We start from the raw sequence: 23,546 nt of genomic DNA on the forward strand, positions 1-23,546 counted from the left end.
ACAAAACAGATCAAAGCCAAAGGAAACAAAATTCATAACAACAGCATGTCTGTACGTTTGCCAGGAGAAGCAGCTTTCAGCACAAGAAATCATTCAAAATAACACATTGTCTGTTACACAGGACAATGGAGAAACTGAAATGGCATGCTCAGAGTGCAAGAAGTATCCTTCTGCATTAAAACATGCCCTCTGTAAATAGACATTGGCATCTAACATAGCACAAGATTAATGTACCTCCTTTCAGTTTCACATTTTTCATCAAATTCCACCTCAAAGTAAGTTGCCCCATGGCACAGGAAGACTGAGACATCATGGCAATTATTTTCATAATTATGAGGAGATTCCATCGTCCACGTTCGCAATACTACAGGCTGTTCCTGCTGCCAGTTTTCCATTTCCATCTGTAGAATAAGAATATATTCTTGAGAAAGTAAAGCATTTAAAAAAAAACCACAAAAAACAACCTAACAACCCACACTAGATTTTTGTGTCTATGCTTTCAAGGTGCCAGATGTATGTTCAATTAAAGTAAATTGAATTAAAAAGGCTAGAGCACTAGAGCATTGATTTACACCTAAACTAATTCCAAAGACACCCTTGATAACCAAGTTAAAAAAGCATTTCTAAAGCAAAATCCCTCTAATCTACCGGGGGAGGAGACAGTCTCACCCCAGAGAAGCCTACAAGTCTCCAACAATAACAAAAGAGAATCTGGGTGAGTAATGCAGATTTAAAAATCTTACACAGTACAGACATACAGACTATTTGCATTACCAAAAGCAACAAAGCTAAAAATGTTAGGCACATACTATTTTTAATTTTCCTCTTTCATTCTCAGAATCCCTCCTCCTTTCTGCCTTCTGGCAGACCATTCCAGTTGCACTTTCTGGTCATTTTGCTCATCTTCAGTATCAGTACATATTCCTAATTCTTCATTACACATTTCATTTCATTATACATCCCATACTTGTAGAAGCTTTCCAGCTCCTTTCAAAGGCTTACCAACAGAAGCACCTGAGATGTCTTTCCTGCAATTTTGCTTTTGTTTCCTGTACTTAACAGTGCCCGTGTCTTTAGTTACCTTATGAGGCTCACTACAAAGCCTTTTCAGTGGTTCTATCAAAGTGCTGAATCCCTGTAGCAGAGTACAGTATGGAATGTCTAAAGTGCAAAAATCCAACAAGAAGATGACCTAGGAGAAAACACAGGTCTCATGAAAATGCACGTAACCGCAGCCAAAATGCCCGGGAATAGTACAAAATCCCAAGGGTCACTTACCAGCTGACGAGTGGCCATAGCAAAGACAGAGTTACTTATTTTTTCTACTATTGTTTTGCCACTATATTGAGATAAAAGTGACTGCAAAATCGTTCTGATATTTGACAGGAACTGGCCCACATCTAAAGAGAAAAAAAACCCTTAATAGCCACCTTAAGGATTTGCTACCACAACCTGCTTTATCAAACACCTAAGTGCATGGTGATGTGCACAAGAAGACAGCAGGAAAGGCATCTGCTGCCTCAAGGCAGTGACACTCAACAGCCAAAACAGTTCAGTTTTCTGTGACATTTCTATTGTGGAAATAAGTTATGCTTATCAACAGTATAAAAAAAAGAAAAAAACAAAAAGGAGTGATGAGTAATTTAATCAAACACTCCAAGACTGTTGAAACAACCTCATTGTACCAAGTAGCCTCCTCTCTGTGTAAACTCATGTTTTAAGCTTAAAGTAATAAATAAGTCTAATAATTTTTAACTATAGCCCTACTCCATTTTAAAACATAAGACAGGAAGACAACAAACTTATTTATAAACAATTAACATAAATATGAAGTAATTTTACATAGAATTACATCTCCTTTAAGTAGTTGGCCCAATAAACTGCTCAATACTGAGCTACTGCTCAGTAAAAAAAACAACAACCAAACAAAACCCCAAAAAGCAAACAAACAAACAAAAAAAAACCCCAAAAAGCAGCTGTAGCAAAACACTCCTTACAAGTGTCCAGCTTAAGTTCCTTTCTTCTTGCTATTACAAACATCTAGGAAAACATATGCTACTACACAGAAACTTATCAAATTAAAGAGAAATTTAAAGAAACCAGAATGTTCAAATGAAAGTCTGTAACTGTATTTCCTTTTTTTCCCCCACTATTTGACACCAAAAACTTACAAAAGTTATCAATATGGCTCAGTTGCTTGATACGCCTACAGACTCCATCCTAGAGAGACTGGAAATGCTATGATAGTTATGGGAATGCCTCAGGCAACCACTGGGGAACCCTTATTATACTGCTAATTGAGAAATCACATTTTAAAGTTGTGTATTACAGCACATTTAATTCTGTATTGAATCCCAGCACTTACAGTTTTTAAGTATTCCTACAGCAAGATCCTTGGCTGAATTATCGCTACCCTTAAGTTGCAGGTAGCACCACGAAAGGAGGCTACCTTGAACAGACCAGAATAAGGAAGACAAGACCGTGCCACTCTCTTGCTGCGCAACATCCAGCATCATCATTTCACACTGAAAAACAAAGAATTTAACAAAAGGATATCCTCTTCTGCTGCAGAATGACATATTACATGTACTAAGTAAACCGTGATGGACATTATAAATTCTATGATTATCACCCCAATCACCCCACAAAAAAGATTAAATGCAACCAACAAGCAGCATGTAACACCATGAGGCAACTAGTGTATTTTGTTTTGATAAATCACAATTTAAAGTAGGAATAGCTATGTATGAGTCACTCGATGTTCTCAGCACATTTTTGCTGCATATGTAAATGACCCTCCTCCACTTACACCTCCCTTGGTGGCATGACCAATTCTAACCTCTCAATATGGGATGATTTACTTCTGTTTCCTAGTGTTGATAGGCTGCCATAAAGTCTTTTTAACACCACAGAAAAATTCCTCATCTTACACATCACTCGCTCTAGTATTATGAAATGTTAACGCTTAAAGGAGAATATTCCAATCAGTTGGAAAGCCTAATCCTACAGACCTGAATAGTCATGAATAGTTTTATCCAGAAGAACAGGAAAGTTAGTTCTTTAGCACATCTCAGGCACACAGCTTGTGTTTGAGTGCATACAAAAATCATGGCAAAGAAGTAGGAAGAGAAACGGTGCAGAGACAGTTACCTCTCTCGCTGCCACCAGCAGAAGGGTATCCATGACTGACAGCACTTCACTTATGTCAAAATTTGCAGAAACTCCTTTCTCTGGTAATAATAAGAGTCCACCTGGATCTTGATCACTACAAAACAAAGATCTTCTTACTAACCAACAAGTAGCACAGTCCCAAAAGATAAATGTAGCTATCCTTGTGACAAATATGTAGAGATCCTACTTTTTCTATTTCCTATTTCTCTATTTCCATATTACTAGGAAAATCAAAAGTGTATGGGTTCTGATGACTGTAGACTGATTAAATCAATACCAACTGTCACCATGGACAAACAGTCACTTAAAAATTGGAAGACAGCTGAGAAGAAGTCTAAGAGCAAGATACTGCAATTTCAGCACCAAGCTTGGACAATGTTTTATATAGCAATTCAGTCAATAAACATATTAAAGAAGTAGTATTCTCCTTTCCAAAGTTAAGTTAATTTATTATTTTGGAGAATTATTTTCCAAAAGAATATAATTTCTAAAAAGGATTAAATATGAGCTTTTTAACAGATATGGAGTAGCAGACAATGATTTTCCATTTCAGGACCCCTTACCTGAAGTGGGTACACAAGGATCTGAAGGCAAGATGTACAGATTGCTTATGTTCCTGCTCTGTGATGTTTTTCTAGAAAAGGAAAAAGATTTATTTGTATGATACGTTCTGTTTCCCTCCTCTGTGAGAAAGAATTCTAATTTCTGCATTCTACTATTCATTTTTGGTAAGAAAGGCAGGGTTAACTCCTCTTTCTTTGGATAAGCTGCAGAGAGAGAGAAGGGGGAGGGTAAAAAGAGGCAAAGAAAAAAAAAAAGGTTTTCATTTTAATGGGACAAAGTATACATTATTTGACATCAAGAACTCAGATTTGTCCTTTTTTTTTTCTGCATCAAGAAAACAGGCACTAAACAATCAATTTCTCATGTAGTAGTTTACCATCATGGTGAAGAGCTGCTGTCGCCGGGTCTGTCTGTCCGGGAAGAAGACGGCTGCTCCGCTGAGCAGGGTGTTCTTAACTTCCTCTTTCAGCATTTTCATCGGCGTCAAGTTACTGTCCCCCGTGTCCACTACTGCTCATACAAGGAGGAGACAAAATTACAAGTTCAAATTAAACCCCATCTAATACGTTAGAGGCGTAACTGAAGTAAACAGGTTCTTACAGAACTTCAAGCCCTCGCAATCCCATTGTACACACAGAAAATGAGGGGAAACTTTTTGACTTCTGGCAAGAAAGATTTTTCTCAGTATATATTTATTTACTGAGTAAATTAATTCTAGGAACATTAAGACTTAACATTAAGACATTAAGATGTGACACATTCCATATAAACTGGTTTATCTCTAGCTTGCTTTTCAACAGATTGTTAGATAATTAACAAAATTCATACTTGAATAAAGAGGGTACCGTCCTACTTCCAATGAAATCTAAGGTGGAATTCCCATTCTCTTTCCAGGCTCCAGAATCTTCCCTGTGTTTCTGGAAAGCCTACAGGCTCCTTGTAAGATCACTCATATAAAATATCAGAAATAAATGACCCACAGGATCACATTTCTCTGCTGTCTCAATGTTTGAATGTCATGTTTGAAAGAAGTTTTCTATTGCAGCTGTTGCCAAACTAAATGTTGCCAGAAAGTCTATAAAACCATTTCATAGGGTCAAGGAAAGTTTCACTGTGATAGACTAATTAGCAGAAACTGACCTGAGGAGAAAACAAAGGAACAGGAGCTGACTTGGACTCTAGGAATAAATATCTTCCCCCAAATTGTAGCTATTGTAACACACTTGTAAGCCACAACAGACAAACCAGTTAATATATTCAGTATAAATTACCTTCACACAAATGTCTATAAAGTTCTTCTGCAGCTTCTGTGTTGCCAGATGTTTTGCTCTGAGAAGCTTCTTGAGGTTTAGGAGTTTTATTGTCTCCAGTAAGCACAGAGAAGCAGCTCTGGAGAAGCTGCAATAGCAGTGTTTGAGCAGAGATGCATTCTTCCCTCGGGCTGGAAGAAGGCATAAACCAAACAGAATTAAAGACTAGAGAAGTTCTTTTGCATCAAATAGATAATGCTATGAAAGTCCCTATCTCAAATGGATAAAAAACACTGAGTAGAGAGCACATAGGCAAAAAAATTAGAGCTACCAGCTAAATTAATCTACATCTCAAGCTTCTACATAACATTATAGTTAAAAACACATATGGCAGCCTTAGGAAAACGTTATTTATGTCAATAACGTAGGTTAGGAAGAAGAAACTGTTGCAACTAAACTAAGCACACTTTATTTATACATACGCACACAGATTAGTGCTTCACCACACAGTAAAGTGACTTACTTTTGGTGAAGTTTATTATAAAAGTTCCAAAACAGCTGCAAATCAAGGCCTGTGAAATCCAAAAACGACTTGTATTTTAACCCACTCTCCTTCTGTTGAACCTTAAAAAGGCAAAGAAAATGCAGGATTGGAAAATTAACTCTATACAGAACGCATTTATAAAAAGCAAATCCCTGAGCACTGGGCTTAAAGCAGCTCAACGTGAATCCCAGTACAGGTTCTTTCATGGATATTCCAGTGTCTAAATGGGATGGTTCATGCTGAAACCTTTCCCTTCACAGAGTGACTAATAAGGACTCTCTCTCCTCTTTCCAGATGTCTAGTCCCTGTCACCCACCACCAAAGGACTTTACAACCTCTACCTCTTCACCTAATTGGAGTGAAAGTAAGTAATGGCCAAAAATGAGACAACCCATGGTTCAGAATCGAAGCTGAAAAGGCACAGATGCATGCACTGTGTGAATAAAACATGATTTCGACATGTACCCTCAGAAGCAGTGTACATTGAGCTGACACACATCAGCACACAACAGCCATATCTCGTACCTGTATCCGTCTCACTCTAGGTATCTACAGAATTACTTCAGACTAAAAGAGGGCATGTTCTAATCTATGCAATTTTTCTAGCTACCTCTCCAAGCACTTTCCCCCATGCTTGTTTCAGAAAAAGCTACGTTATCTAACAGACAGAAGAGCATTCTTCTGTTGTGTCAGCTTCATCCAGCATCCAACCTGATGGTCAACTTCAGTAAATATACACAGAATGCTATTGTTCAGAAACCATTATTTTTTTTCTCCACAGCACGGTTTTAACAGTCCCTAGTACCTTATCATAGAATGGTTAGAGTTGGAAGGGACCTTATAAAGATCATCCACCCCCTGCCCTGGGCAGGGACACCTCCCACCAGACCAGGTTGCTCCAAGCCCCATCCAGCCTGGCCTTGAACCCCTCCAGGGATGGGGCAGCCACAGCTTCTCTGGGCAACCTGGGCCAGGCTCTCACCACCCTCACAGCAAAGAATCCTTATATCTAACCTAAATCTCCTCTCTTTCAGTTTAAAACTGTTTCCCCTCATCCAATGGGTGGATGGAGGGACTGGAAGGAGCTCTAAGGTCTCCCTGGAGCCTTCTCCAGGATGAACAACCCCAATCAGAACTACTTATTACAATTACTCATTCCCAATTCTTGTTAGCATAGGCTCATTAATTTTAGCATGGTAAATACAAGCTTAAAAAGAACTAAATACCAGGTCCTGTGCCAGCTGCTGGATGAAATGAAGAGTCTTCAGGAGCAGAGTTGTGCCACAAACAGTCTCATCATCACTTTTCCTGCACTGCAAGCAGTTCATGCTCCTGTTGGGCTCCTCTCGCATAGGCCGAAGATAGCCAAGGACATTCAGGCCTTGAACCCCGAGCCGTTCTGCCGTCTCTTGTCTTGTGCACAAGAACTTTATCATCAAGTACTGGAAGGATATAAGCACAAGATCTGTGTCAAAAATTAGTACAAATTAAGCTTTTGAAAAACATGAGTGTGCGTATGTGAGGAGACTGCAGGTGGGGCGGGGGGGAAGCCTTATTCCCTGTCAATCACCCCCAGAAGTTTAAAATACTGAGCCTGAGATTCAGGCTAAGCCTGAACTCTCCCCACATCTCCAAAAAAGTCACAATTGATGGTTCTGTGACCCCTACAAGCACCTGCAAAGTTAGTTAATTCCTTATCATTCCAATCATTCTGCATACTCTGTTCCATGGCATTACAGTTACAGCATTTTTTCGGGTTCAAAAATTATTAGCTGCATTTAAAAGCAAGCAGGGGATCAGTATGTAATATTTAAAACATAACTTTACACCATCTGTCCACAGTGAGGTACAGAACACAAAGCTGAAGGGAACAGCAAGTTCTGCCATCCAAATTGTACTTAGTAACTGCACACTCCTAAGTCTCAGGGACTCAGGGTTACAGGGATAACAGTGGAGCAAGTGATGGGTTGAGAAACATTCCCAGTTGACTTCTAACTGTGCACCACTTCTGCTCATTTCCACAGGACAAAAAAAGGATTGGGGAACTACACAACAGCTGACTCCAGAAACAAGATAAACGCAGGGTTTGAGAAGTCTTTAGTTCTGAGAAGCAAACGTTTCAAATCAAAACCCATATTCCACCGCTCTTGAAACAGAGAAGTCCCACATTCTTCAAGGAAATCAACTGGACTGATGGAACTGCTTAGTAATGTTTTTGGCCCTTAAAACAAGGGTTGAAAAGAATCTGGCTCTGAAAAATAAATGCTGTAACTACACAGTAGTTGATTCACCTATGTATTAGAATAAAGCAACAATTTTCCTCATGATAAAACCACTGATTATTATTTCCTCGTGATAAAAACACTGGTCTGCACATTAGCATGTAATTTTGCATTAAATTTGATCCTGAAGGATCATTTAACTACAACTATCTATGTGTGCATACAGAGAAAAAGAATAAAGCTCAGAGGACAGAAATTGAATCATTCAATTGATTCAGTTTAATTCAACTCATTGATTTTTACCTCTACCCAGAAGAGGTAAAAATCCCAGACTCTCCTTGCACAAAAATAAGGCAGGTTTATTTCAACTGTTATTACAACAAAGCCCAGCGATGAGCCTCTGCTCACTGGGACTGGGCAAACAGGATTTTCAACATTTCTTACTTGGGAAATTCTGCATTGCTGCATTTTGACATCAACTTCATCCCATTCTTCTTCCACTTCAAACCAGCCAATAGGGTCATCATCTCCCAAATCATCACACGAACAACTGCTTCTACAGATAAAAGAATGTAACAAATTTTATTAAAAAAAAAAACAAAAAAACAACAAAGAGTTTAAAGAAACTGCAAAGGTGTTCATATTCTACCAAAATATTTTTATCATGTTCTGGCTCTAAAGATGGGAAGAGAGACAATAGAAACTTCCACATACCTTCCATGGGATAGAGTTTGGGTAAGAAAATTAAGATGATCTTTTTAGTCACAGTCCCTAACCTGCCCTCACTCCTAAGCAACAGTTCTGAGAAAGCAATTTAATAAAAGCTAATTAATATATGATCTTCCTGTGAATTGTTTCAGTTACCAGTGACCTGCACCTCAAGTAGAAAATTTGTTTTGTTATATCCCTTTTTAAACAGGTCTTTAAATCAAGGGTTGAAAACAACAGCTGTATACTTATTCCCTCAAACACTCATTAAAATCAAACAAGTAACAATTAAATGATGTGTCATTTTTAAGTCATTTGGGGCACTTCTCAGTGGTTCAAGTGGCATTGCAAAAAGATCTAATAGAGCATTTATTTTCGTATTGGTATTCGTTACCAAAAAAAGCCCACCTATACCTGTTTTTTAAAAATTGTTTGAATTCCCTCAGCTTCCATTTGTCATAGCTCTCAAATCTTTTGAAGTGTTCCTCCGCATGGAACTTCTCTGAAGGACTATTGTACGCAAACACCAGCCCACACTGGGCCCCGATGGCACCTCTTCGCACCTAAAGGAACAAATCCAGAGCCGTGCATTAAAAAACTGACAATAAAAGAAGGTGTTGAGGAAAGAAAGTCAGAGAAAGCAATTAAATCCTGACAACACTGATCTCTGGAATTGCATTTTTTACCTACAGAAAAATGAAAGACGTCTAGAGAAAAGTTATGAAAAATGAACCAGGATCATGTACCTGGTTAATATTTGTTATATATATCACTCTGCTAGCACCCTAGCATTAACTACATTCCACATATTAATTCTAATTTTGTATACTTCTTTAATTTTAAAAACCCCAAACTAAAATTATGCATCCCAGTATCACTACACTGCAAACCAGCTTAGCTGCCTCTCCAGCTCCAATGAGAATATACTTGCCAGAAGTCCCTCCATGCCTAATTCTCTTTGACACTAAAATACATATCCTCGTTCCAGGAATTAAACTACAGCTTTGCCTTAAATAAATAAACAAATAAATCCAGCTGCAGAAATCTCACTTCTCCTGGCCATGAGATTAAATCACAAGATCTTGCTTTTAAAGCAGGTAAAATTGCACCAAGCGTTCAAACTACACTGAGGTCTCCAAACAGAATTTGAAAGATCCTAGATTTAATCTGGACTCAAGTGCTATAGATCTTGAAATCTGCTTCTCACAGAGTTGGAAAATTATTTTAAGCATAAGGTATATAATCCTATAAATAAATCCATACTCTCTAGAGAGAAACCATACACCTCACTGACTTGAGTATATTACAAGAGATAGACAAAAGCAATAGAAAATAAGTCTTTACTACATGCTTGTGGTACCCTGAAACAATTTAAGACCTCCATTCCCTTAAGTTCCCTGTGACTTATATAAAAGTAAAACCACAAAATAACAGTATTGCATGACTAATTTAAAATTTCGGTTTACACCAAAAAAAAAAAAAAAGTCTAATTCAACTCTCCCATTAAGAAAAAAAGCGAGCCTGCTACAAAGCACAGAGGAACCACATACCTTTATTCTAATTTGTGTCACTTGAAATGAAGATTCAGTTCCAGTAGAAAGAATGATACTTGCTCTGGTCTTCCCAGTTTCAGTAAGAAAACCTAAAGCAGCAGTGGGAGCAGAATGGGGTTGGTAGGACTGTTAGTGCAGGGTGCTTGAAAGAGAATGCTACAATTGTGAACTAAAAGGGGAAACAAACCCGCGGTGCTTTTCTAGTGAAATGCTCATTAAGAAATGTTTCCAAGTAAAAGAGTAAAAGACAAGTAAAAAGACTGTATCATGTTATTATATGCTCCCTCAGAGCACAGACTGATCCCCGAGCCAGTGTCTCTCAGGGGCTGCAGTATCCACAGCAATTTCAAGACTGTTTTCCCATTAAAGGTTATTAATAAACTCCCAAATATTACTTTGGCTTGTGGCTCTGTTCACTGATATTATTCACTGTTCCCTAAACTGTGATCCATAAAACAGAAGACAATCCACAAAATAACTAAAGAATAAAATCAAACACTACACACAAGCAAACAAAAAGGTAAAAAAAGCATTGAGGACATGCCCGATTTTCTATCACAATAACTTTCATTTATCAGTAGCACTGCTCAAGACAGTACAGAATTTTTTTAAAAAAAGATGAGGTGGTATTTCACTAAAAAAGGAGCTCAAGAAGCACAAACCTCTTTCTTTAGGTTGCATCCAAATAAAAACATTGCATTAACAAAGACAGGCTTTAAAGGAGAATTAAGTTACATGCACTCGGTGAAAATTTCAGTGATTTCTACCAACTCTCTCCATCAATATTTGGGAAACTGGCAGTGAATGACTCACGACTTCAACCCACAAAACATGCTCTAATATAATTTTCTTTGTGACAGCTCATTGCTGACTTCCATGTGGAATACCAATAATTCTTCCCCCAATCCAGTCATTTTTTTGTTTTGTTATTACAATAAACTGGCTCCTGAGAAACTCATCTTCTTGTAAAACAGAATTTATATATCATTGGGGAGGGGTAAATTGTTGGTGGTGTTTGGGTTTGGTTTTTGTGGTTTTTTACAGATCTTCCATAGCATTAAACTATCGAGTAGCACCAAATATATATAACTATATATGCAACAGCACCACAGCCTTTTTTTCTGGTTGAATACTCTGTATTTTTAATCCAGGCTCTTACCATCCCCAGTCCATGGCTCTACAAGGAGGTTTTCAGGCCCTGATTTATCTTCTTTTCCCTTCACATCACAAGCTTGCAGGGTCAGCCGTAATGGTTTTCCTAAATAAGAAAATTAACAGTTTTACAGAATTCACAAAATAGAAAGCCTGTTTTCCAGTTTTAAGTTCTTCGCACAGAAAACAAATGAAAAAAATTACAATACTATGAACTTTTTACCATTGTCAGATAAACTGGAGTATAAGAGATAGGGTAATCTGATGTAGCTAAAGTTTAAGATATGGACAGAAGGACAATGAAAATCATGACAAAGAATGTTCTCTCAACTGTTTGCACACTCTGGACTTCATGATGCATGAAATACCACTCCTGGCTTGCAAAAAGCAGCAGCTACTCTGGGAAAAATGAAAAACTTTTCAAACCTTTTGAAAGTAGATACTAATACAATAATTACAAACTAATTAATATACTCTTTGGCACAAGCCAAGGAATCCTGGCAAAACCTACTAAGAGGAGAACCAAGGGAAAAACTCTTCATGAGAGAGAGACTAATGATAATCTCAGAAGGTGACACTTGAGAAAATACAGATTTATCAAAAAAGTACAGTCAATATAGCAAAATCTTACACCTTGTGCCAGAGCACACACAGCTCTACACTTACGACACACTCAGATTGATTTATAAAAGTGAAAATAAAGAACTCTAAACAGACACTGATAACATTACATTTAAAACACATCTTAAATTTGTGCACATGTATATGTCTGCAAGACAGACCACTGGCTGAGGCTGAACACACAAAAAAGTTAAGTATGTTACTGGAAGAATAAAAATACTTGATATCATTTGCCTTTTATACCATACAACCACTATTGCCATCTTGATATAGGGGCCACAATCTATAAAGTTCATGTTTTCTCTCTCAAGATGATGCCAGTGGGTTCAATTCTTAGATCCCAGAAACCTGATCTAATCACCAAGTTTTAGGCTGCATCTTCTTTGTAAGAGCTGTTCATTTTGAAGTCTTCTATAACTTTAAACCCCAGCAGGACAAGTAAAACAACTCAAAGTTGCACATTGTCTTAAGTACGTACAGTAAAGGATCCAACAATAATTCATTTACCATATTTATAGAGCAGGTTCTGTCTGACTGTTGCCATGGAAGCGATAAGGGATGAAGCTTTGTATGGAGTGTCCAGATGATCAGTGATTGTACAAAGGGAACTCAGCACTTTAGCGACGCTCCCCCTGGCTAAGGCAAAGGCCAGGAGTGTCAGTTCCACCTCTGGAGTAGTGCAACAACTGGGGAGGGAAAAAATACAACAAGTGTGACAAGAAAACTCAGGACACTTTGGTTTTAAATAAAGACAAATAATGCTCACATGGAAAAAACTACAGTTTCTTAATGTCTTGAATTTTTCAAGATACTTTAAAAAAGTGCAGGTGAGCAAAAATGAGGTATGTTTGCAATACGAATTCTTCCAAACCATTTTCCACTACGTCAAAATATATTAACATAATCTCACCTTGTTATTCTTATAAGGAAGCTATCGACTTCTTCCAAAACATTTGGAGATAAGAAGCTTGAAAAATCTGTAGAGCCCGGCGTTAGGGATAGAGGTGGCATGTGTTGCAGTGCTTTCCTAGGAAAACGGACAGAAGGTAACATCAGACCCAGACAGAATGATAGAAAAAGCCTTCTAAAATGAAAGAGACACTTGAATCTTCATGTTTTATATGAGCAGGTCTCTACAAATAGATTCTGAATGCAGAAAATCTGTTTACACAGAGAATCTGTTCAAAAGGTAAAACCCGTATTGCGTCTCGGTGGGGAAAGTCCAAGGAGCACTTGGCAATCTTGATACTCAGCCTCATAATCTCAGATTTAATAAAACAAATAAAATCTGTGACAGCATTAGAAATGGCTTAGTGTTCAAGTACTGCTTCATCTTAGTTCTAGAATTGTGCAAAAGCCCATGAATAAAGGGAAAATTGCTCTTAAATTCTTTCAGAACAAGAAACCAAGAGAGAAAGCTGGTAGCTTAGATGAGAATTCTTCTTTGATTTCCTAAAATAATGTAATAATCCCTAAAAATAAAAATTCTTAAGTGGTTTCAAAGTCATTCTATCCAGTACTAAAGTTTGGGGCTTTGCTCTGTAATTTCAAGCACTGAATTTGTAATTCCTGAATTTTTAGTCAAGGCTTCTTCTTCTTCATAACTTTTTTTGGCTTTATTAGCTCAGGATCCATGTTATATTTCTAACAAGTATCTAAACCGTAGCAAGACTGAAGGCTCTCAGTTTTAGCAAAGCTTGGAACTATGAACCTGCCTCAGATGTAAGCACATATGAAGTTATTTAAACTTTAAAGAGGTTTCACTGCCGGCACAAATTAAGGATGGGCCCAAAGGACTTTAGCCTAGAGTACTCATTAACCTTATGGCAGCAAGACTCTTTAACTGGTGGCATCGTGGTAACTGAGCTCTATAAAAGCTGGGGTGGGTGTGGAGGGATTTTATTAGGATTCCAATCCTTCAAGTCATGGAGCAGAAGCGTTTGGCAGCCACACAAGGAACATTACACAGAAAACGGCCGGTCACCACAAACAAACATCTCCCCAGAGATACTGCACACAACCAACCACAGCCCCACGTAGCGCATGACAAGGCATTACACAAGCAAATATTTGCTGAAAATTAAGCCTAATTAAGCTCCTTTCATAAGTAGAAGCTCTCCAATATTTATAATCAATGATAGTAACGGAGAAAATGAATTAATTTTAGGCTTCTCAAAAAGATTACAAGCCAAAGGATTGGTAAAAAACCAATTTTTCTGTGTCCATTCAGTGATGGCTTAACAACTGATTAGATAAAACAGCAAGGAGAATTACACTGTGCAAAAGGATAAAAGAGAAATACCAAAATTTAAACAGTGTGATAGCTAAGAAGATGTTTAAACACCATCATAGGGGGAGCAGAAACCAGTTACACAAGGGAGATCGGTTTACTAAAGCTGGAAGAATTAAATATATAAATAAATAAACCGGTCACACACCACGGAAGTTTGGTACTTACTGGGTATTTTGTAAAATAGTGTGAACGAATGCGGGATTTGTTTCCATGGAAGCTGTCACCAGAGAGGTCAGCAGAGACCAGTACCAGATGGCTGAAGCATCACACACAGAGACGCCCACCTTCTTCACTCTTTGATACCCCACGGCCCGGAGGCCGTGGATTCTAGTGTCACATCCATCACTAAGGCAACGCTTGATGTTTATCTGTACATCTGTCAAAACACAAAATAGAAAATTTTTTTTTTCCCCATTTCTTCTGCTGGATTCGATTTAGAAGAATCCAAATATTCAAAACAATAATTACTGCAAAACCTCTTAGAAAAATAGCAGGAGATATGTAACAGTTCTCCCACATATAGACAATTATACATGTGTTTCTTCACTGTGCACTCTATGATTTGGGAAATTTAGCCTTTGAATGGCTTATGTGATCCATTACATATTGCACAGCTAGGAATTAGGACAACAGTAGTAAAAAACCCTCAAAGAGATTACAGATTATTTCACCAGTACCTTTCTACCCACACAGAGAGGAAGTATCTTGGGAGCGGCAGTGGAGAAGAAAGAGAAAAAGAATAAAGCCTAAAAGCAAAGTTTTAAGTCACATGAAAATTTTCACAGAAATTCTTGACCACTCTGCACAGCTAACATTGTCCTAGTTACTTTTAAGGAACAACATCCTTTGCTGCCCTCTTCTGTGGCAGCCAAGAGCTCAGCTCAGTGAAAAGCATCTATTTGAACAGAAACCATCTTAGGCAGGAGCAGCTTTCCTCCGATTGATTCCAATGTAGCACCCACACACCTACCAGACTTAAAAATAACACTACTTAAAAATCCTTAGCATAAAACCTGCTTTACAAAAATCATCTGACCAGCTTCAGAGCTTTGCTAACAAAAAAAAAAAGCAAAAAAAAAAAGGGAAAGTTGCTCAGAAGCAGATTTTTTGCTAGATGCTTTCACTGTGCAAGCAAAACCATTTTAAAATTGCCCAGTGCCTTCAAATTGAGAGGCTAAAACTGCATCTTTTGTCATTCCAACTCTTCAACCCAGATTTTTTGCTAGATGCTTTCACTGTGCAAGCAAAACCATTTTAAAATTGCCCAGTGCCTTCAAATTGAGAGGCTAAAACTGCATCTTTTGTCATTCCAACTCTTCAACCCTTATCCCAAGTTAGACAGATGCCACGAGAAAGACTCAGAAGACTCTCTTATAGGCTAGAAATTAAACTACAATTAGAACAATTTCTCCAACCCGAGGATGAAGTCCAAAGTTTCTGCTCTAACGACTGACATTTCAACACACCGTTCCATGATCTACCCAACCTTTCGCCTTCAAAGCAGCAGGAAGACAATACACCAATGGTATCTGTATTGACTCACACATCTGACTAATGTTAGCGTTTTCCAAGAGCGTTACGTAGCCAGTGATATTGCTGGGAATGTGAACGTCTCGGACCTCCTGGAGACTGCTGGCATTCCTCCCCACCGCCACCGTCACCTGCTGTGGCATGTAACTCTGGTCATTAGCTGCCACCGCGATGGACAGGTGCCTCAAAACAACATCTGGTTTCATCTTTAAACTGCAAAGCAAAGAAGATCAAACAGTTCTCGCAAAGAGAAGATAAGTCAAGCATTTCACCTGAAATTACCTAAGACTTCACAGGCATTACCAACCCTGTAATGGGCAAGGACCAACCCTGTATCATGGTGGACAAGTTTTAAAACTTGTAATTGACCTAAAAGACAGTCACCTCTGACAGTGAGAATGTAGAATTTTCTATTGTTCAGTTCAGAGAACACATTTCCCAGGAATAAAAATATTGTGTCAATAATGACCAAAAGGAGTTTGTTTGGGGTTTTTTTTAAGTATACATTCTATACATACTATAAAAAACCCACTAAACATTCCAGTTTCACGGGGCAGTAACTTTCTAGAGTGGCAAAGCTCCTCTATTCAAGTACTAACCAGTTTGGGGTTTGGAAAGCTCAGCTACAAAACAAGGGTATGTGTCAGCACGGAAGATCCACTCATTTTACAGGTCAACTCTTCCACTTGGTGGTTAGGCCTTTAAACTTTACAGATAGTATTGCTTTCAGCTCCATTCACCTGTCACTCGTTAATTAAACCCCACTGGCTGTAAAACCTGAGGACTAACTCCCCCTGAACTGAGCTGTGTACCCCAGTGTCCCCCACCGTATCCAGTGTGAGCGAGCGCTCCCGTCCGACTGCCAGAAGGACGTCGTTTCTCCATTCGTCATCTTGTCGATATCGGCAGAGTTAGATGAGGTCTCTATGTGAGTGTAGCACTTCGTGACAGACTTCACTTTGTCCGACTCCTGGTTGCCATTCAAGTCACTGGGGTATTCTGCAAAGAAAAGAAATCCCTCATAACAATTCTCCTTTTCCTTGTTTTTGAGAGTTACAATACCTTTATAATAATTATCTCGTAGAAATCTACTTATTGGCACAGAACACAGCTCCTGAAGAAGCGTTTCTGTTAAACCCAGAAAACAGCAAAGTTTCATTTCAGATGAAATCACAATAATCTGATCTCAATCTACCACCTGCAGTATGAAGACACCTACTTTGCCTGGAGCTCAGTAGCCTTTATCCCCTCTTTTCATTACTGGCCTCAGAAGTACTTTATTATTATTATGCCAAAATACAAACAGATGAGAGGAAAAAAGTAAAAAACGATGGAGAAAGTTTCCATTCAGCTACTCTAGGGAAGGGACAAAGCAGACTGTTTCCCCAAGTAACTTGATCTGTTTCAATAAAAGCACAGAGATCTGAAAGTATCAACTCAGGCTGTGAAGAAAAGGAGCCTTCCCTCTAGGGAGACCACCATCTGAAATACATCAAAAGATTGACTACCTCCACCCCAAAACAATAAGTTATTTTTTAATACTGAACAGTCAACTTCAGAAGACATTGACCTTCACACAGAAACTAAGTTTCCAGCAACTAGGAGAGATATTTGACTGAACAGAGAATATTGCAAATTAGTAATCATCCTTCTGAAACAGGTCAGGAGAAAACCAAAAAACATCCAAGTCTGTTACTCAGATTGCAAGGCAGTTAAGAAATCAATTTAAGTGCCTCAAAAAACCAAAAACAAAAACCCCCACAGAAACATGCAGATCAACTTGATAAAAAGTCACATCTGTTAAAGATTAAACAGAAAATAAAGTTTTTCTATTTTATCTTCAAGTTATGGTTATACTACCATCCAGAGGGAAAAAAAAAAAAAAAAAAAGGAAGATATTACATACCCCTCTCTTTTAGGAGAAGTCGATCTAAAGAATCCTTCAACACAGAGGAACGCATCGTGCAGATGTTGTTGAAGTACTCCAGCACGGGGTACGGGATGGCAGTACTAGAAATCCGGTTCCGGTGCAAGAATCTCAGTATCATTGATGCATGAAGACCAAGACGCTCTTTCGATTCGGAAAATATATCAATAAAACCTAGAAAAAGACATTATTTCTATTTTTGTTGCAACATCTGATACCAAGTCATCATTTCCCTCCTCTACACCTTATGACTAGGTAAATCCAAATTAAGCACGGGAGCCAATATTGGAACTACCTTGAAGGAGCTCAAATCTGAGCAGGACTGTGAAAGGTGCAGACAAATATTTCACAGAATCACAGAATCTTCTAGGTTGGAAGGGACCTTAAAGATCATCTTGTCCAACCGTCAACCTAACTGACAAAAATAGACACCCACACAACAAACAAGGAGCATCATCACTAAACCAGACCTCCCAGCACTACATCAACCCGTCTTTTGAACACCTCCATGGATGGTGCCTCAACCACCTCCCTGGGCAGCCCATTCCAATGGCTGAGAACCCTTTCAGTGAAAAAATTTTTCCTAATATCCAGCCTGACCCTCCCCTGGTGTAACTTGAGGCCATTTCCTCTCGTCCTGTCGCCTGTGACTTGGGAGAAGAGACCGGCCCCCATCTCTCTACACCCTCCTTTCAGGGAGTTGGAGAGAGCAATAAGGGCTCCCCTCAGCCTCCTTTTCTCCAGGCTGAACACCCCCAGCTCCCTCAGCCTCTCCTCACAAGACTTATTCTCCAGACCCCTCACCATCTTTGTCGCCCTTCTCTGGACCCGCTCCAGCACCTCTATGTCTTTTTTGTGCCCAAAACAGTCACCAAAAACCTTAGTTCTTATTTTATTCTTATTTGGTTCTGAGTTTGCTGTCCCAAGGTTCCAAACTCTTACCTTCGATACCCAGGGGATAGAGATGCTGCTTGGCTAAGGAGCTGATGTACTCACATCACTCACCTTGAGCTACACTAAGGACCTCACCTTGGCTTTGGGGATTATTCCCAAAGAGGTGCCTAAAGCTTTCCACCAACTTCAGGGGAAATCTCAGCTCCTGAACAGCGATCCTCTGAACCACAGCACATTTAGATGCACAGAATAGTACCCTGCAGTTCTCTGACTTATCTGTTAGCCAATTCTAACACTTCTTGTCTGATCCTCTAAGGCAAATCCCCTTTAGCCACTTATCATCAAAAGCTTGGAAGCAAAGCCCGTAACTGATACTTATCCCAGAAATGAAATTCTGGAAACTGACACTTTCCAAACTATACGCTATAAAACGTGAATTATGTTTTAGCAGGATTTCAAATGCTAAATAATAATATAATAATAACAAAGTATATGACTCATCACCCAAAACAGACCCAGTGGAGGATTTATTCCTCCAGTTACCAAGTAGGAAGCTGCATTAGTTCAGTAGGCACCAAAATTTTGGAAGGAACTGTTTTCTGTCTATGACATAAACCAAACAAGGATAAGAACCTCCCCAGTCACACAGAGAAAATATTGGTTATTTTATGAAAGTAAGTTAACTGGGTGTAATTATGGGGAATTTTTAATTCACAGCAACTTCACCAGTTTGATACTAGAGAAGCGAGAATGACTTGGACCATGGTTTTGAGAAGATTAAGACAAACAACAGAAATAAAGCAATTTATATAGAGCAGGACTTGGGAAACCAGTTGTTTTCTCCAGCTGTCCTCATACCTGGAACTAGCGAACAAGCCTGCAGTTGCCTGATGACATGGCTAAGCTCTCCTTGAAGATTAGCTCCACTGGAATTCTTGAGAGCCTCCAGCATGTTCTCCACATCTACGGTGCCATCTCCTTCCGCATCAAATTGTGCAAAGGCCTGAAGAGAAACAAAAAAAATCAAAATTTCTTTCAGCGTATTTACTTCAGGCAGAAATCCAAGGGATTTCTTAGAAACCGCAGCAGTAAACATTAGAACACCATTAAATAAAAATTTAAAAAAAAATCCATTTTCCATAGTATTGAATTCATGACAACAGCAAACAGCCGGGCTGGAAATCTGCAATCTTTAGCAAGTTTTAAGGCACTTGCTCTGCCTTCCTATAAAAGTCAACTGTAGTTTTTGTGCTTAGGTGGAGACAGCACCTCATCTGTACCAGGGAATCAGCAGCATCCTTCTGCCAACAGCGGTGACTACGAGGAAGGTGCTCACAAACCAACACTGAAAAGCTCTTCCATTAAAGGCTGAGTTAGTTCCAAAAGTCCCTCCAGCCATTACTGGTCACTGCCACATCCACTCAAACTCTTTCAGGTTTTCAATATTTGTTTTATTTAAGAAAGTGTCCTTAGAACCAGAATATTCTTTAAACGTGTATTTCCTTCCATATACTGTCCTCCTACACAAAACAGTTTAACACAGTATGTCAACGTGTTTATGAAAACAATACAGAGAAGGAGGGTTTTTTCCTTACTTGAAGGGAACCATTGCCAGCTTTATTAACTTTGACCTTAACATAAATGTTTAATATAAGAAGTTGTGTTGAGCACATATAAAAAGTCACTCACACAGCTATGTATTTCACATCTTTGTACTAACAAAAGGACGAGGTATTTTTATTCAGCTAAGCCTATAAAACACAACCAAGCTCATAAACATAAATTGTTTTAACTAGCCACTTCAGAGAGCCCATGATCCAGTGACACGCTACTATTAAAAAACCTAGCTATATTTTTACAACCGTATTTAATTTTTAAACAAGCTTCTGTTTAATTGCTTAAAAAAATTGAACGTACTCCCAAAAGAAAAGCAGTAGTACCAGGAACATCCTTTTTTTTTTTTTTTTTTTTTTTTAATACAAATTGGGAATGCACTTATAAAAGATATTTCTTTACAAGCAAGACTTCAGTCTCCCAGCCCTGAACCTGGTGTTTCAAGTTCAGCTGCAGAGCCAAGTGCACGTGGCCTCTAAGAACAGACGATCTCACAAGTGTTGGACGGAGTCAAGTAATCCCTGCTCTTCAGGGGGAAGCTTAAGCTCGAATTTCTTGCTTTGCTCCCTCATTACCAAACTCGATGTACCATTAAAAGCACTATCCTAGAGAGAAATAATCCAAAACGATTAGATCAAAATAACCTGCCAATTAACCATGACACAATTACACCTCTCAAATGAGAGCAAAGTCCTCAGAAGACACTGGGATCTAAATGCTGTACTTTCTCTGACTGAAGTTCCCCCAGCCGCTCCGCGGCACAGCGCTCAATTTTAGCTTCATGGTTTCATAAACTCTTGTTAAACACAGAGCTGAACCCACGCTACCAATGATTAAAAAACCTATTCTTAGCAGCAAAGGGCTGCTGGGCACCCAGTAGGTACCTCGGCCAGTACAAAGTGACTGGTGCTGGGCATCAGGCAGATACCGCAGAAAAAAGCTAAGACCTTTGCTTGAGGACAACAATATGGAGGGAATTAATTTTAACAAACATAACTCAGTTGCCAAAAAAATTTAACGTTTCTTGCCATTTTGACTTTTTTTTTCTCATTTTTGAAGGCAAATTGTGCAATTACTGAAATACAAAGTGAACAAGCGAGCAAGCTTTGTGGTGGTGTTAGTGACTAACAAGCCACACAGAAGATGACAAGGCTGGACCTGCTGATAGCTACGTTAAACCAATTTCTTATGTTTTCATGCAAGGAGAGATTACCACATATATGCTTTTCTTTGCATCTGCATGCAGTATTTTGTTACTTATTTTTAAACCCTTCCTATGATCTCGGGAGACTGCACCAACCCTAGAACTCTAAAATTATTTTTTGACTGTTCTGTATAACTTAAAACTCTGTATTTGACACAAAACACACATAAGTTCCACTGCTCAAACAAGCTGCCCTGTACAATGGGGGTATAAGCAAGGAAAAAAATAAATAAATCAGTAAGCAAACTTGTACTCAGAGCTTTTGAGTCGTGTTCACGACTGGGACAGGACAGAAATGCAGTAGGAAGAACCCAGCTGCACTCTGCTCCTAAATAAAAGCATGAAGTCCACACACGTCCCACCCAGTTCAACCCTGAACATGATGAAACATCTTTCCCGGGAAATGGGGATGGCTAAAGTGATCTCTGGGAAACACAGCACATGGAAAAATCATCCCCTAATCTCACAGACAGCTCTGGAGTTGAACACTGTGACAAACCAGCTGAAAAGTGACATAGGAAAACTCCATACTTTCTCCTTCATTCTCAGTAAAACTGCAGCATTAATGTTGCAAGAGAAAGTTGGCTACACTGTGTGATAGCTGCTGAAGCACTAATGAATTAAAAAAAAAAGGATTCAGAGGTTTGGTTTATCTAGAAAATGGATTTTGCATTTAAACAGAGCATCATGTTGTCCATAAAGCATTCAAAGAATGTGGTTCCCAAACCACACACTGGGAATAGAAAAACTTCATGGATAGACCAGAACTGAGTCTGGATCAGACAGGATTCTGTAAATTTACTAAAAAGCGAAACCTATTGACCTGCCACCCACAAACTAACTTTTTGTCAATGCAAAATACATCCTGGAAATCTGAATTCCTACAGCCCATGGGCCAGTGCCAGTTACAGCAACAATGACATCACGGTTTTCCACAGAACTCCCAGCATCTCCACAGGACAGACTAGATGTGACCACACACCCCTACCATGATAAATCCTTTGACAAGGCTTTTCCCCACTGCCAAGAACAGGGAAAAAAAAAAAAGAACAAAACCCCAAACTGAACTATATTCTTCATGCAGAGGAGGATGTGCAATCCTCAAAATATTTCTAAAGCCCGCAAAGCCCAGCTGTTTGTATTAACAGAAAGAACCCCAATGGACTAATTTCCCTCTCGCTGTTGTTACACAAGAAGTGTTCTTTATGGCTCTGGAAAAGGAACTGGAAATGGAAGCAACCTTTTAGCAAGTGACTTAAAGCAGCCCGGTATAAACACACATATCTGTACAACAAAATCAATCTCTTCCCAGTTTCCAATAGCCTTGTTAATATGTCAACACTGATTTTAAGGAGCATACATGTGATTTACCAAGTTATTCTACTACTCAGGAGCCATACAGAGGCAGAATGAAGTCACTGGCCAGACCCAGGAACTGCAAGGAAGAAATTCAGACACAACCCCTTTCTCAACTGAGTGTGAAATTCCCACAGGGGCAGTCTACTGCATTTTACACACTAGCTAGAGAGTAAAGCTAAAGCTTTTATGTTCTAGTTTCCCTTCCCACAGCAGAAAGGGAACTGGACTCCCTTCCACCATTAAATCCTTACCTCAAGACCTTCAGTCTGTGGAGGGGGAAGTCTGTTACACTACTTTCTTCCAAGTTTCCCAAAACTCTTACTTTACAATAAGTAATGGAAGAACCAATAAAATACCTGCCAATTTCACTGCTGGTTTCGAAAAACCACAATAAAATTAAGTCTGGTAAACTTTGACTTGGTGATAGCATCAAGAAGTATCTCAGAGGAGTTACTCGTATAGAATTTCTCATCTGTGCTACCACCAGCTGTGCTAGTGGCAGCAACATCAGAAATAGTGTTGTAAATACCCGTTCTATTCACATTTATTCAGCAGCTGCTGAGAATGATCACTGAAAAAAAGGCATAAATTAAAAAAAAAAAAAAAAAAGATATATCTGTAAGTTGACAGCCTGCCTATCGGTAGCAACAGCCACTTCTTCCACCTTGCTGAGGAACCCTCTGGTCTGGTCTGGCCTTGCCCCGGGCACCGGGAAGGCGTGACCGGGGTCTGCATGGTGCTGTCAGTGGCCACGCCGCTGCCCCCCACGGGCCCTCTGCCCACACCGGGGCCCGGAGAACCCGACCCCGACTTTCCCCCCGCTCCCCCACCCTCGCCTCTCCCCGGGGCGGGCAGATCTCCCGGAAGGGAGATTTTTCTGGCCGGTTCTCTCCCCCCGGGCCCGGGCAGAGGCCTGACCCCTCCCGCCCGCCCCCTCACC

At 39.3% G+C, this 23,546-nt stretch overlaps 1 protein-coding gene across 1 annotated transcript in view; it reads right to left on the reverse strand.

Moving 5' to 3' along the window:
* Window positions 1–19,429, reverse strand: part of ZZEF1 (zinc finger, ZZ-type with EF-hand domain 1) — a 54,139-nt gene extending 34,710 nt beyond the window's left edge. The window contains exons 1-21 of the mRNA XM_014953253.1: window positions 19,288–19,429; window positions 17,515–17,709; window positions 16,436–16,607; window positions 15,622–15,821; window positions 14,244–14,454; window positions 12,696–12,812; window positions 12,293–12,471; window positions 11,172–11,270; window positions 10,010–10,101; window positions 8,874–9,022; window positions 8,196–8,307; window positions 6,756–6,971; window positions 5,509–5,609; window positions 5,007–5,176; window positions 4,112–4,245; window positions 3,735–3,805; window positions 3,151–3,265; window positions 2,366–2,525; window positions 1,279–1,400; window positions 1,082–1,192; window positions 235–401 (exon numbers count right to left, since the gene is read on the reverse strand). Coding sequence (XP_014808739.1) covers window positions 235–401; window positions 1,082–1,192; window positions 1,279–1,400; window positions 2,366–2,525; window positions 3,151–3,265; window positions 3,735–3,805; window positions 4,112–4,245; window positions 5,007–5,176; window positions 5,509–5,609; window positions 6,756–6,971; window positions 8,196–8,307; window positions 8,874–9,022; window positions 10,010–10,101; window positions 11,172–11,270; window positions 12,293–12,471; window positions 12,696–12,812; window positions 14,244–14,454; window positions 15,622–15,821; window positions 16,436–16,607; window positions 17,515–17,709; window positions 19,288–19,381 — 2,987 coding nt within the window. The 5' untranslated portion in view covers window positions 19,382–19,429. The remainder of the gene's footprint in view (window positions 1–234; window positions 402–1,081; window positions 1,193–1,278; window positions 1,401–2,365; window positions 2,526–3,150; window positions 3,266–3,734; window positions 3,806–4,111; window positions 4,246–5,006; window positions 5,177–5,508; window positions 5,610–6,755; window positions 6,972–8,195; window positions 8,308–8,873; window positions 9,023–10,009; window positions 10,102–11,171; window positions 11,271–12,292; window positions 12,472–12,695; window positions 12,813–14,243; window positions 14,455–15,621; window positions 15,822–16,435; window positions 16,608–17,514; window positions 17,710–19,287) is intronic.
* Between the last annotated feature and the right edge of the window lie 4,117 nt (window positions 19,430–23,546).

This window comes from Calidris pugnax, unplaced genomic scaffold, assembly GCF_001431845.1.
Source record: "Calidris pugnax isolate Ruff unplaced genomic scaffold, ASM143184v1 scaffold133, whole genome shotgun sequence".
NCBI lineage: Eukaryota > Metazoa > Chordata > Aves > Charadriiformes > Scolopacidae > Calidris > Calidris pugnax.